Source organism: Tenrec ecaudatus, chromosome 7, assembly GCF_050624435.1.
Source record: "Tenrec ecaudatus isolate mTenEca1 chromosome 7, mTenEca1.hap1, whole genome shotgun sequence".
NCBI classification, from domain to species: Eukaryota; Metazoa; Chordata; class Mammalia; order Afrosoricida; family Tenrecidae; genus Tenrec; species Tenrec ecaudatus.
Genome location: NC_134536.1, coordinates 85,230,831 through 85,243,467, shown reverse-complemented (window position 1 = coordinate 85,243,467; position 12,637 = coordinate 85,230,831). Strand labels below are relative to the sequence as shown.

Genomic DNA, 12,637 nt, shown 5'->3' with positions numbered 1-12,637 from the left:
GGCATCTACCCACTGCTCACAGAGACACTGAAACATGTTTTGTTTGGAATAAAGCAGTTTAGACTGAAAACCTAGTAGCAACATTGTTTGACTTACCCATGTATACAGTTTTTTTCTTTAGTAAACTAATATTTTTGTGTGTAAAAACATAGTTATTTAACCCTAATATTTAACATGAATATATTTGATTGTTATAGAATTTTAAGATAAAAATAATTTTCCACTATGATCTTAAAAAATAATAATTTTCCACTAAAAACTTAAGACATTTAAGGTCAATTGATTTTTAAAAAGGATAGCAAGGCCCTTCAATTTAGCAAAAAAATAGTCTTTTATCACACATTTCTGAGAATCCTAGATATGTAGTCAGAAGAATGATGATGGGCCCATACCTCACACCATACAAAGAAATCAAGTAAAAATGCATCAATAACCCCATGGAAGAAAATATCGGTCTAAATCCGTGACCTTGGATTGGGCAATGATTTCTTAGATATGACACCAAACACAAGCAATTTTTAAAAATACATGAATGCAAATTAGTCTAAATGAAATATGTCAGTGCTTCCGAGGACAGCATCAAGAAACTGAACACACAGCCCAGAAACTCGGTGAAAACAATTACAAATTGCAACTTTTATCTATGTTATGTAAAGGGCACACACAACATAACAATAACAAGATAGCTTAGCCAATTAAAATGAGCAATGGCTGGGCCTCCTCTCAAGTACTCCCTCGATGCAAGAATACTTTGTTCTATTAAACTGGCATTCCATGATGCTCACCTTCCCGAGACAATTGCATAAGAGAAAGCAGGTGCATAAGTAAATGTGGTGAAGAAAGTTGATGGTGGCCAGCTATCAAAAGATATAGTGTCTTGGGTCTTAAAAGCTTGAAGGCAAACAAGCGGCCATCTAGCTCAGGAAGCAACAAGGCCCACATGGAAGAAGCACACCAGCCTGTGTGATCACAAGGTGTCAATGGGACCAGGTATCAGGCATCAAAGAACAAAAAAATCATATCACTGTGAATGAGGGGGAGTGCAGAGTGGAGATGCAAAGCCCATCTATAGGCAACAGGATCTCCCCTTCTGGAGACGAGCCAGTCGGTGCAATGTATCAACGATGAAACATACAACTTTCCTCTAGTTCCTAAATGCTTCCTCCCCCCCCCACTCTCATGATCCCAATTCTACTTTGAAAGTCTGACTAGACACTGGTACAGATAAGAACTGGAAATGCAGGGAATCCAGGGGGGATGATTCCTTCAGGACCAGTAGTGAGAATGGTGATACCGGGAGGGTGGAGGGAAGGTGGGGGAACCGATTACAAGGACCTACATATAACCTCCTCCCTGGGGGCGACAATAGAAAAGTGGGTGAAGGGAGACATTAGACAGTGCAAGATATGACAAAATAATGAATAAATTATCAAGGGTTCATGAGGGAAGGGGGAGCGGGGAGGGAGGGGAGAAAATGAGGAGCTGATGCCGAGGGCTTAAGTAAAGAGCAAATGTTTTGAGAATGATGAGGGCAATGAATGTACCCAAACCTACCACCAGAAAGTCAATTCTATCTCATAGCAACACTCTATCGGGCTCTTAGACCGTCAGTCTTTCTGGGAGTAGTCTCATCTTGCCCCCCTCAAGATGGCTGGGGGGCTTGAACAACTGATGTTTCTGTTAGCAGCCCAAAACTGAATTCACAGTGCAACCAGGGCTCCTTAGGGAAACACAAATAAAAGCCACAATGAAATAACACTGCACACCCATTCGGATAGCTATGATTTTTCAAAAGTAAATAAGTACACAAGTGTTGTGAAAATGAAACCGTCACACATTATTTTTTTGGTTGGAAACAATGGAAAACAATGTGGTAGTTCCTTGATATATTAAACATAGAATTACCCGTATGAGCCAGAAATTCCATTTCTAGATATTTATCAAAATAACTGAAAACATGTTTTCAAGTCTCCCTAAAATGTCATAAATATAACTCACATTATTCATAATAGCCCCAAAGTGGCAAATGTCAACCAATCGAAGAACTGAAAAAGCCTACAGTAAAACCAAACCCCACTTCCAGTGAGTCCATTCCAATTCCTCGTTGTGTTGTTGTGAGGTGTCGTGGTGTTGGTTCTTATCTAGAGACCTTATGTATTAACAGAACAAAACACTGCCCAGTCCTGAGCAAACTAATATTTTTGAGTCATTGTGTTAATAGTAATTCAAGTTCACTCTTTTTTATTGCTGAGTAGTATTCCTGAATTAGCTGTCCCATGATACTATAACAGAAATGCCACAAAATGGGCAACTTTAAAAAACAGAAACAAAAAAAAAATTGTTAAAAATTATTCACTGTCCCCTCCACCCCTGGCAATTAAATACTTTTATACAGGGGGCGGGGAGAGAAAAAAAACTTCCATAGAAATGGCCCATAATCCAGAATAAAATATAGGTACCTGTTTTTACAGTCATGCTGGATGATGCCAGTGCCCCTAAGGGAGCTGTAATGCCCACTGTAGGAAACACTGTGCCAGGGGAAAGCTTTTTCTGTTGGCTATGGAGTGACCCAACAGAATGGTCAAATTATAGTGGAATATCATTAATATCACAGGCAAGGACAATTCTGCTGGAGATCATACAACAGCAGTTGCAGCAGTAGATAGACAGGGAGCTGCCAGATGGATTCACAAGAGGACATGGAGCAAGGGTTATCATTGCTGTTGTCAGAAGGATCTTGGCTGAAAGCAGAGACTACCTGAAAGATGTTGTGTTTCATTGACTGTACTACGGCACTTAACTGTAAACCATAACAAACTATGGATAGCCTGGAGAAAATGGGAATTCCAGAACATTTGCTTCATTGTATTCCTGTAGAACTTGTACATAGATCAAGAGGCAGCTGCACAAAGAGAACACTGGATTACTGCACTGTTTAACATCAGGAAAGGTGTGCATCAGGGTTGTATCATTTCACCATACCTATTCAATCTGTATGCCGAGCTAATAATCAGAGACGACTATGAAGAAGAATGCGGCACCAGCAATGGAAGAGGACGTAATAACCTGGGCAATACACAGATGACACAACCTTGCTTGCTGAAAGTGAGGAGGACTTGAAGCACTTGCTGATGAAGATCAAGGACGGCAGCCTTCAGTATGGATACAACTCAATGTAAAGAAGACCCCAAACCTCACAGCTGGACTCATAGGTAGTAAGAGCATGATAAATGGAGAAAAGGTTGAAGTTGTCAGGATTTTGTCTTGTTTGGATCTACAATCCAAGCTCAGGGATACAAGCCACGAGATCAAATAATGCATGCATTGGGTAAATCTGCAGCACAAAACCTCTTTAGAGTTGAAAAGCAGGGAGGTTACTTTGAGACCTAAGGTGAGCCTAACCCAAGCCAGGGGATTTGCATTCGCCTCATGCATGTCAAAGTTGAGCACTGAATAAGGAAGACCAAGGTAAATAGATGCATTTGAACTGTGGTGTTGGTGAAGAATATAGAAATCACCATGGACTACCAAAGGACATGCAAATCTGTCTTGGAAGAAGTATGGCCAGAGTGCTCCTTAGAGGCAAGGATGATGGGACTTCGTCTTACATATTTTGGACATGTTGTCAAAAGAGACTGGTCCCTGGAAGACATCATGCTTGGTAGAGGGGCAGGGAAAAAGAGGAAGGTCCTCAACAGATGGACTGGCACAGTGGCTACAACACTGGGATCTAGCGAGGAACACTGAGGGTGACACAGGGCTGGGCAGTGTTTGGTACTTGGGCAGTGCATAGGTTTGCTATTAGTCGGAACCAACTCAATGGAATCTATTTTTGTGTGGTTTGACATCTCTCCCTGTCTCTGCTTGCTAGTTTTTAGATTCTTCTAGCGTGTACTGTGCTGCTAACCACAAGGTCAGCAGTTGAACTCCACCAGTCACTCCTCAAGAGAAAGATGAAGGCTTCCTGTCCCAGAAACACCTTATACTATTCACGCTCCATCAACATAACAAAGACAACACGCTCCCAAATTGGATTATAACCACTGAGGTTAAGATTCACAACACATTTTGGGGATACACAATTCAATCTAGAACAATTCCATTATATAACATCAGTCGTTTATCTATTCTCTGTTGATGATTTTTTTTCCTTTTTAGCTGTTATAAACAAAGATGGCACAGTTATTTATATACATATGTTCATATGGATACTATGAATATGTTGAACATTTACAAAATTACCAACTAGTTTCAGAAGGTGGTGTGTGCCATTTTAAACTTCCACCAGCACCACAAGTCCCAGTTGTGCCAAATGCTGCCAACACTTGGTATTATGGGTACATTTTCAATACTTTATATTGTTGCTAATATATGCAAATATGTTTGTAAATTAATCTTGTATTCCAACAACTTGCTGAACTTGTGGTTATATGGGTTCCTGGCTATTTCCTTGGTTTTTTCTATGTAAACAAAAATGCTAGCCATGAATGGACACAGTTTTCACATATGCTTTTCTAATTTGTATGTCGTATTTCTCCTCTTGTTGTCCTGGCTAGGACCCACAGAAAAATGTTTAATCAACATGGTGTGAGTGGATATTCTTGTTTTGTTCCTGAACTGGGGAAGGAGGGAGGGGGGAAGTACTCGAGTTTTTCTCCATAATTATGTTAGCTGAAATTTTCCTTACATTTTTTATTCTATGTAGAAGGCCTTCCTTTGTTTTTGCTGCCCCACAACTTTACCAAGCATATAGTTCTCCAGGGACTAGTCTCTACTGATATGTCCAAAGTACAGAAAATAAAGTTTCGCCATCCTTGCCTCTAAGAAACATTGTGAAGAGACTTCTTCCAAGACAGATTGGTTTGTCTTTTTAGCATTTTGTAATATTCTTCTCCAGCACCAAAATTCAAATGCATTGATTCTTTTCTGGACTTCTGTATTCAATGTCCCACTCTCACATGCATATGGGACAACTGAAAATACCATGGCTTGGAGCAGGCACACTCTAGTCTTCAAAGTAACATCCTTGTTTTTCAACACCCTAAAGAGGTCTTGTGCAGATTTACCCAATGCAATGTGTCTTTTGCTCTCTTCACTGTTGCTTCCATAAGCATTGATTGTGGTACAAGCAAGACAAAATCCTTGACCACTTCAATCTTTTCTCCATTTACTATGATGCTACCTATGGGTTCTGTTGTAAGAATTTTGAAATTTTTTACATTGAGTTGTAATCCATACTGAAAACTGAAATATTTGATCTTCATCAGCAAGTACATCAAATTCTTCTCACTTTCAGCAAGTAAGGTTGTGTCATCTGCATCTCACAGGTGGTTAATAAACCTTCCTCTAATGAAGCCACATTTTTCTTCATATAATCCAGCTTCTGTGATTGTGTTCAGCAAACACATTGTTGAGAAGATACAACGTTGGTCTTTGTCAGTGATTTGTTGTTGTTGTTTTGTTGTATACTTTTGCTTGGTTTTGCTCTGTCTTGTTTTTGTGCATGTTATTATCTCCGCAAGTCTGTCTAAATAAGATAGGCTGGATGAACTATCTGGAGGAAAAACAACGGACCGACAGTTGCGGGGAGACATGGGATAGGGGGAGGTGGGGGGTAAGGAAGTGGTGTTAATAAACCCAGGGACAAGGGAACAACAAGGGATCCAAATTGGTGGTGAGGTGGGTGTGGCAGGCCTGGTAGGGAATGATCAAGGGTAAGGTAACAAAGAGGTATAGCTGAAACCCAGGTGGGGACGGAGCATGATAGTGGGACAGGAGGAAAATCAAGGGAAATAGAGGAAGGAGCCAGGAGGCAAAGGGCATTTATAGAGCTCTAGACAAAGACATGTACATATGCAAATATAAATATGAGGATGGGGAAATAGATCTACGTGCCTATATTTATAGGTTTAGTATTAAGGTGGTGAAAGGACCTTGGGCCTCTACTCAAGCACTCCCTCAATGCATGAATACTTTCTTCTATTAAATTGGCATTCTATGATGCTCACCCTCCCGACACAACCACTGAAGCCAAAGAGGGTGAATAAGTAAATGTGGTGAAGAAAGCTGATGGTGCCCGGCTATCAAAAGAGACAGCGTCTGAGGTCTTAAAGGCTTGAAGATAACCAAGCGGCCATCTAGCTCAGAAGCAATAAAGCCCACATGGAAGAACACACCAGCCTGTGTGATCACGTGGTTCCAAAGGGATCAGTTATCAGGCATCAAAGAACAAAAAATCATATCATTGGCTGCACACCTCCATGATACGATAGCTGAGGACAAACAGGTGCATAAGCAAATGTGGCGAAGAAAACTGATGGTGCCCGGCTATCAAAAAAGAGTGTCTGGGGTCTTAAAGGCTTGAAGGTAAACAAGCGGCCATCTAGCTCAGAAGCAACAAAGCCCACATGGAAGAAGCACACCAACCTGTGAGATCACGAGGTGTCGAAGGGATCAAGTATAAGGCATCAAAGAACAAAAAACTCATGTCACTGTGAATGAGGGGGAGTGCAGAGTGGGGAGCCAAAGCCCATCTGTAGGCAACTGGACATCCCCTTACAGAACAGTATCAGGGAGGAGACAAGCCAGTTAGGGTGTGATGTGGCACCGATGAAGAATACAGCTTTCCTCCAGTTCCTAAATGCTTCCTACCCCCAAACTATCATGATCTGAATTCTACCTTGCAAGTCTGGATAGAGCAGAGGATGTACACTGGTATAGATAGGAGCTGGAGGCACAGGGAATCCAGGGCGGATGATACCTTCAGGACCAGGGGTGTGAGTGGCGATACTGGGAGGGTAGAGGGTTGAGTGGGTTGGAAAGAGGGAACCGATTACAAGGATTTACATGTGACCTCCTCCCTGGGGGATGGACAACAGAAAAGGGGGTTAAGGGAGACTCCAGACAGGGCAAGATATGACAAAATAATAATTTATAAATTATCAAGGGCTCATGAAGGAGGGGGGAGCAGGGAGGGAGGGGAAAAAGAGGATCTGATGCAAAGGGCTTAAGTGGAGAGCAAATGCTTTGAAAATGATGAGGGCAAAGAATGTACAGATGTGCTTTACACAATTGATGTATATGTATGGATTGTGATAAGAGTTGTATGAGTCCCTAATTAAAAAAAACATGGCTTTTTTTGTTTTTCAAACTATGACTTTTATGTCCCTAGGGCAGGGGTTGGCACACGGGGATTCTCCAGCTCTATGAGGTTCTTTTAGTACATATAGATGGCTCTGAAGTAAAATTTGAAAATGAAATTATCATAGTTTCATTTAAAATTTTAAAAGCATGCTATTTATATGGTTTTATTTTTTAATGTATTTATGATTCTTAAATAATTTTTAAATTGTTTTGAGGGATAGGACTGGCTCTGTCTGAAAAGTTTGCCAACTCCTGGTCTAGATGGATCCATTCTTACAACATAAAAAAGGAAACAATAACAAGAAATTCCCCATGTAATAAAATGTGTGAAATGTGAAAAAAAAAAGTTGTATGCGTCCCTAATAAAATGTTTAAAAAAAAAAGTGTAAAGGGAGCCACATCAGAAGCAAAAAGTGGAGAATCATAGCTGTCACTTTTATAACTATCAGTTTTATAATTTCTTATGAAAAAAAGTAGAGCCACAAATGGTGCCTACCTGAGATGCCTGCCTGGAGAAGCAGATGTGACAGCAGATCATGAGACAGAGCAGCAGGCTGAATATGTAAAACGTAGTTCTTCCAGAAGAAAGATAGTTTAGCTTGTAGAGTGGGGTACCCTTTAGGCATTTATTTTTATTAGTTAACACTTGCCCACCCAGAGCAGATGCAGGGGTGTGGGAGTGAGTGGGGAACATGACTGAGACCTACAACCAGAGAGAGACATGCCTATGGACATGACTCTGAACAAAAAAACCTGTATTATTGATACTTTCTATCCTGACTTGTAACTTGTTAACTTCCCTAATAAACTCCATAATCGTCACCATTAAAAGAAAAAAAAAGATACAATGTTGGTGCACCCCTCCTGATGTTAAACCAGGCAGTATGCCCTCGTTCTGTTCCTACAAGTGTCTTTTGAAACATGCACAGGTTCCACATGAACCCAGTGAGGTATTCTGGCATTCTCAATCTCAAGGTTATCCGTAGTTTGTTATGATCCACAGTCAAAAGCCTTGGTATAGCCAATGAAACAACAACATCTTTCTGGTCTTCTCTGCCTTCTGCTAAGTCCCACCTCACAACAGAAATGATATACCCCTCATTCCACATCCTCTTCTGAATCTGCTTGACTTCTGCCAATTCCCTATGTATTGCAACAACTGTTTTTTAAAATTATCTTCAGCAAAATTTTACTTGCGTGTGATACTAATGATATTGCTGGATAATTCTGAATTTTGTTGGGTCACCTTTCTTTGGAATGGGCATGATTATGGAAATCTTTCCGATTTCTTAGCATTGATAACTAAGCACCTCCAGTGCAGAATTTATTTATTGAGACATTTCAGTGGATTATTACAGCGATTCCTTGGCTTTTGTAATGTCTTCAGTGTGTTTTCAACATCTTTAATACCATGGGTTCTTGATCATACGCTACCTCTTGAAATGACCAATTCTTTTTCATACAGTGACTCACATTTCTTCTGTTTTCCTTGTGTCATTCGATACTTTGTCCACCAGATTCTTCAATATTGCTACTTCAGGCTCGAGTTATTTCTTCAGTCTTTAGCACTTGAGAGATGTTGCTTGTGTTAGTCCCTTTTGGTTTTTTAATTCCAGCTTTTTGTACATTTTCATTATAACACTTTGTTTTCTCAAGCCAGCCTTTAAAATCTTCTGTTCAGCACTTTTACATCATCATTTCTTCCCTTCACTTTAGCTTCTCTATGTTCTAGAGCAAGTTTCAGGGTCTCTTCTGACCCCTTTTGGTCTAGTGCCAAAGATAAGAAAATTTAAGATTTTTATTGACATTTACAGTCTAAAATTGATCAACATGAAATCAAGATTACTGATAAATGCTGGTAACTAGAAGGGAAAGTTGGACTCCAAGAAGGAACAGAGGTTGTGAACTATGGGCTTGCGACTGGAAAAGATGGTAGGAATTGTGAAACAGAAGACTGCAAGACCAAACAATTATTCATTTCAAGTATCTTTTTCAACAACATAAACAGTGACTAACACATGGATGTCACCACATTTCATACAGAGCAGCAGCTCAATATCATCAGGAAACAAGTGGTACACACTATCATTTACTCCTATCTCAGTTCAAGTTGAAGCTGAGGAGTCCATGAGGGCCAAATTACAACCTTAAACATATCCCACCTGAATTTGGAGACCATCTCATAAATAGATTTTACACACTGAACACTAATGACCAAAAGCCCTGAAGAGTTGTGGAAGGCACCATGGACATCATGCATTAAGAAACCAAAAGATTACTTTTGAAACAAGACAGAAAACGCCAAAATGGATGTTAGAAGAGACTCCGAAGCAAAGCTAGTATTACTATTTTATCACTACAAATAACCTCTTCAATTGTGCTTGCCCTCCAGTGGCGGTACTATCACATGGTAATAAAAAGGAAGAACAACTCAGTACCTCTCAATCAATGCCTCACTTCATGGTGGATTACCTAGATTAGAGGCTAGGTATCACCCACGGTTGTGTTTTAGTTGGCTTGCACAATGTCTGCATATTTATTTTAAGATGTGTTGTACTATAAGAAATTGCAACTCTTTCAAAGGTTCCAGATCTACAAAAGTGTTAATTTCCTTTGATTCGATGCCTTAACACCAATATTTGGAAACATAAAGACTCCTGTCTTATCTTAAAAGTTAGAACGATCTGGATCGTTTAGTCCAAACTCCTACAAGGCTGGTGACAGTAGTGGATGCTCTCTTAATGACACATCTTTCCATTTGCTTCCGTCTGCATCACCCTATTGTGCCTAACAGCCCAACAACTTCACTCAAGTATATTACTCTGGCAGAACCATACAGCCAGTTCAGTGAACCCCTGCCTCCTTTTGTTTGGGGGATGGGCTGGGTTATATATACTGGAGAAGCTTAATGTTTATTCAGTTTTTGAATGATCTGTTTAACATAGGTTTGGTTTTATTGTTTTTTTTTCCTTTCCTGAGCCCAATTTAAACATCTTTTTGTTTTCTAAGTAAGGTATTGAGAAAAAGGCTGAGAGGAAAATTCAAATACTGGCATAATCTCTTAAATACTAACCAAACTATATTAGAGAACTACATTAGCATATAGTTATGATATATATATGATGGGGTTTTTTAAAGTTTGTGGGGGAAATTCCATTATCTTTTAATTATATTTTCCCACAGATTTTTAAGGCCCCTTGTATCTTTATATAAGATCAAATTAAAAACCTTAATATCTTTATTCTTCATAGGTAAATTATGATGATTACTAAGTGTCCTTGGGTGGTACAAATTGAGCTCAACTACTACACTGAAGCTTAGGGGCTGAAGGGCACCCAGCAACAGCACCCAAGAAAGCCTTGGTGACCTGCTTCGGTAAATGCCGCCCTGTTGTCAGCTGCTTCCAGTCCATTCTGGCTCAGGGCAAACCCATGTTACACAGCAGTGCAGACTCGTTGGATTTTCTTGACTATAATCCTTACCAGAATCAGATTCCCATTGTGGAGGGAGGGGAAAAAGGAGGAGCTGATACCAAGGGCGCAAGTAGAAAGTAAATGTTCTGAAAATGATGGCAAAATATGTACAAATGCACTTGATACAACTGATGTATGGATTGTTATCTAAGAGCTGTAAGAGTCCCAATAAAATTATTTATAAAAAATAATTAGATCACAGATCCTACTTCTTCCATGTCTTTTAAGTACATTTGTCACTGGAGCCACTTGGTTACTCCAAGGGGCCTTGGAGGTTTCGTGGGTTCAAAACCACCAGGCACTCCCCAAGGAGAAAGATGAGATTACAGCCCCAGAAACCCACAGGAGTAGCTCTACTCCAAACTTTAGGCTTCCTGAGTTGGGCTGGACTGAAAGACAGTGAGTGAGTGGGGTTAATTCAGGCCTTTCTTCAGGAGAGCTGCTGGGTGGGTTGAAGCGTCAGATTAAAAGTCCATCAGCAAACAGCCTGTGTCCACCATGACAGGCCAGAAAACCCTATGCGGCCATGGGTCGGAATAGACTAGACTGCAAAGTAGGGTGCAAATTCGGGTTCCTCTTAGAGGCAGCTATGTAATGCCATGAAACGATTTCCTGTGTGTACTGCAACCTAAGACTGCCCACCTAGAAGGTTAATGGAGCAGTGAGGCACGACTGCACGGACACAGTGTTTATTAATGCCCCCTTCTCGTCCAGCACCTTAAGGGATCGAGTGTTGTAAGGCCCTGTGCTTGGACACAATGTCCACAGAATTCTCAAACAGGGATGGCGGAGCCTGAGAGCATCAGAATGGACCCGGGAAGACTCTGAGCCACGTTATGATGGGTGTTTACACCGTATTCAGAACTTTGAAACGCATACATCTCATTCATCCTCCGAAGTTATTCCTTTGTGCCTAGAACAGCATCGGGTGAGTAACCATTAACCGGCACCACCTGTAAGTGGACCGGAGCGGTGAGGAAGGTCCTAGGAAGGCCCGGGGAGCATCATTCGAGAGGTCCCCAGCACGCCCAGTTCCTCTTCTCCTAGGCCGGCACCCCGCGCGGTTTCTTCCAGGTCCTCGCCGGCCCGTACGGCCACAAAGGGGCCGAAAGGGGGACACCGGGCTGGGCGGAGAGCCGGTCCGCGGGAGCGGGTCGGGCCCTCGGGCACCGGGCAGGGGGCCGCCTGCGCTCCAAGCGCGCGGAGAGGACGGGCCCCGGCCCGCTGCCTGCGGTGCTGCGGGGCCGGGCCAAGCGCCGCGCTCTGCGCCCGACCGGGCGGCCCGCCGGCCCCAGGGCGGCGGCGGCGAGTCCCCGCGCGGCCGAGGGTGTGCGCCTTCCTCGCGAAGGGCGCCTCGGCCGCGGCACGTGCAGGCCCGCGGGGGCACCGGGCGGCCCGCGGCGCGACCGTTACCCCGCCCTCGCCCCGCACGCCCACCCCGCGGCGGCCGCCGCTCACCTGGTGGCGTCCGCGACATTCCTGACGAACAGGGAGGTGTTGGGGGGCCTCGTGTAGCGAGACATGGCCGCTGCCTCCGCTCCCTCCGGGTCTGCCCGCGGCCGCCGGGCTCGCTGCGTCTCCCGCCGCCGCCACAGCAGCTCCGCCGGCCCCCGCGCGACCCCCTCCCTCGGCCTCGGCCCGCCGCCGCGCAGCCGCAGAGGCCGGCGCCCGGGGGCTGTGCGGCGCGCGCGGGTCCGCGCGGCGGGGCGGGGCGGGCGGGGACCCCGGCGAGGGGCGCGGGCGGGGGGCGGGGGTCTCGGGGGCCAGGGCGCCCCGCGGGGGCGGGGCCTGCAGGCGGGGCACGGGCCGCAGACCCGGAGGCACCTCGCGCGTCCGGGGCTCAGCGGGCTGGGGGCGTTAAACCGCTAGGGGCGGCCCTCTTCCCAAAGCCCGGCTCGGCTCAGCCCGCCGCCACGGAATCCACGGGCCGCTGGCCCCGCTAGTCCCCAGCCCTAGGCTCACTCGTTTAGGTCGGCTTTCCTCTCTATTTGGTGCTTTGATGGTTTATCCCCATACGCTGT

General features: G+C 43.7%; 1 protein-coding gene across 2 annotated transcripts in view; it reads right to left on the bottom strand.

The window, feature by feature from the left end:
• Positions 1-12,246, bottom strand: part of SRSF12 (serine and arginine rich splicing factor 12) — a 28,517-nt gene extending 16,271 nt beyond the window's left edge. The window contains exons 1-2 of one of the 2 annotated variants that reach the window (XM_075554780.1): positions 12,075-12,171; positions 8,617-8,910 (exon numbers count right to left, since the gene is read on the bottom strand). In XM_075554780.1, the coding sequence (XP_075410895.1) occupies positions 8,617-8,618 (2 nt within the window). In that variant the 5' untranslated portion in view covers positions 8,619-8,910; positions 12,075-12,171. Of the gene's footprint in view, positions 1-8,616; positions 8,911-12,074 lie in introns of both variants that reach the window. The other variant, XM_075554779.1, reaches the window with a different exon arrangement.
• Between the last annotated feature and the right edge of the window lie 391 nt (positions 12,247-12,637).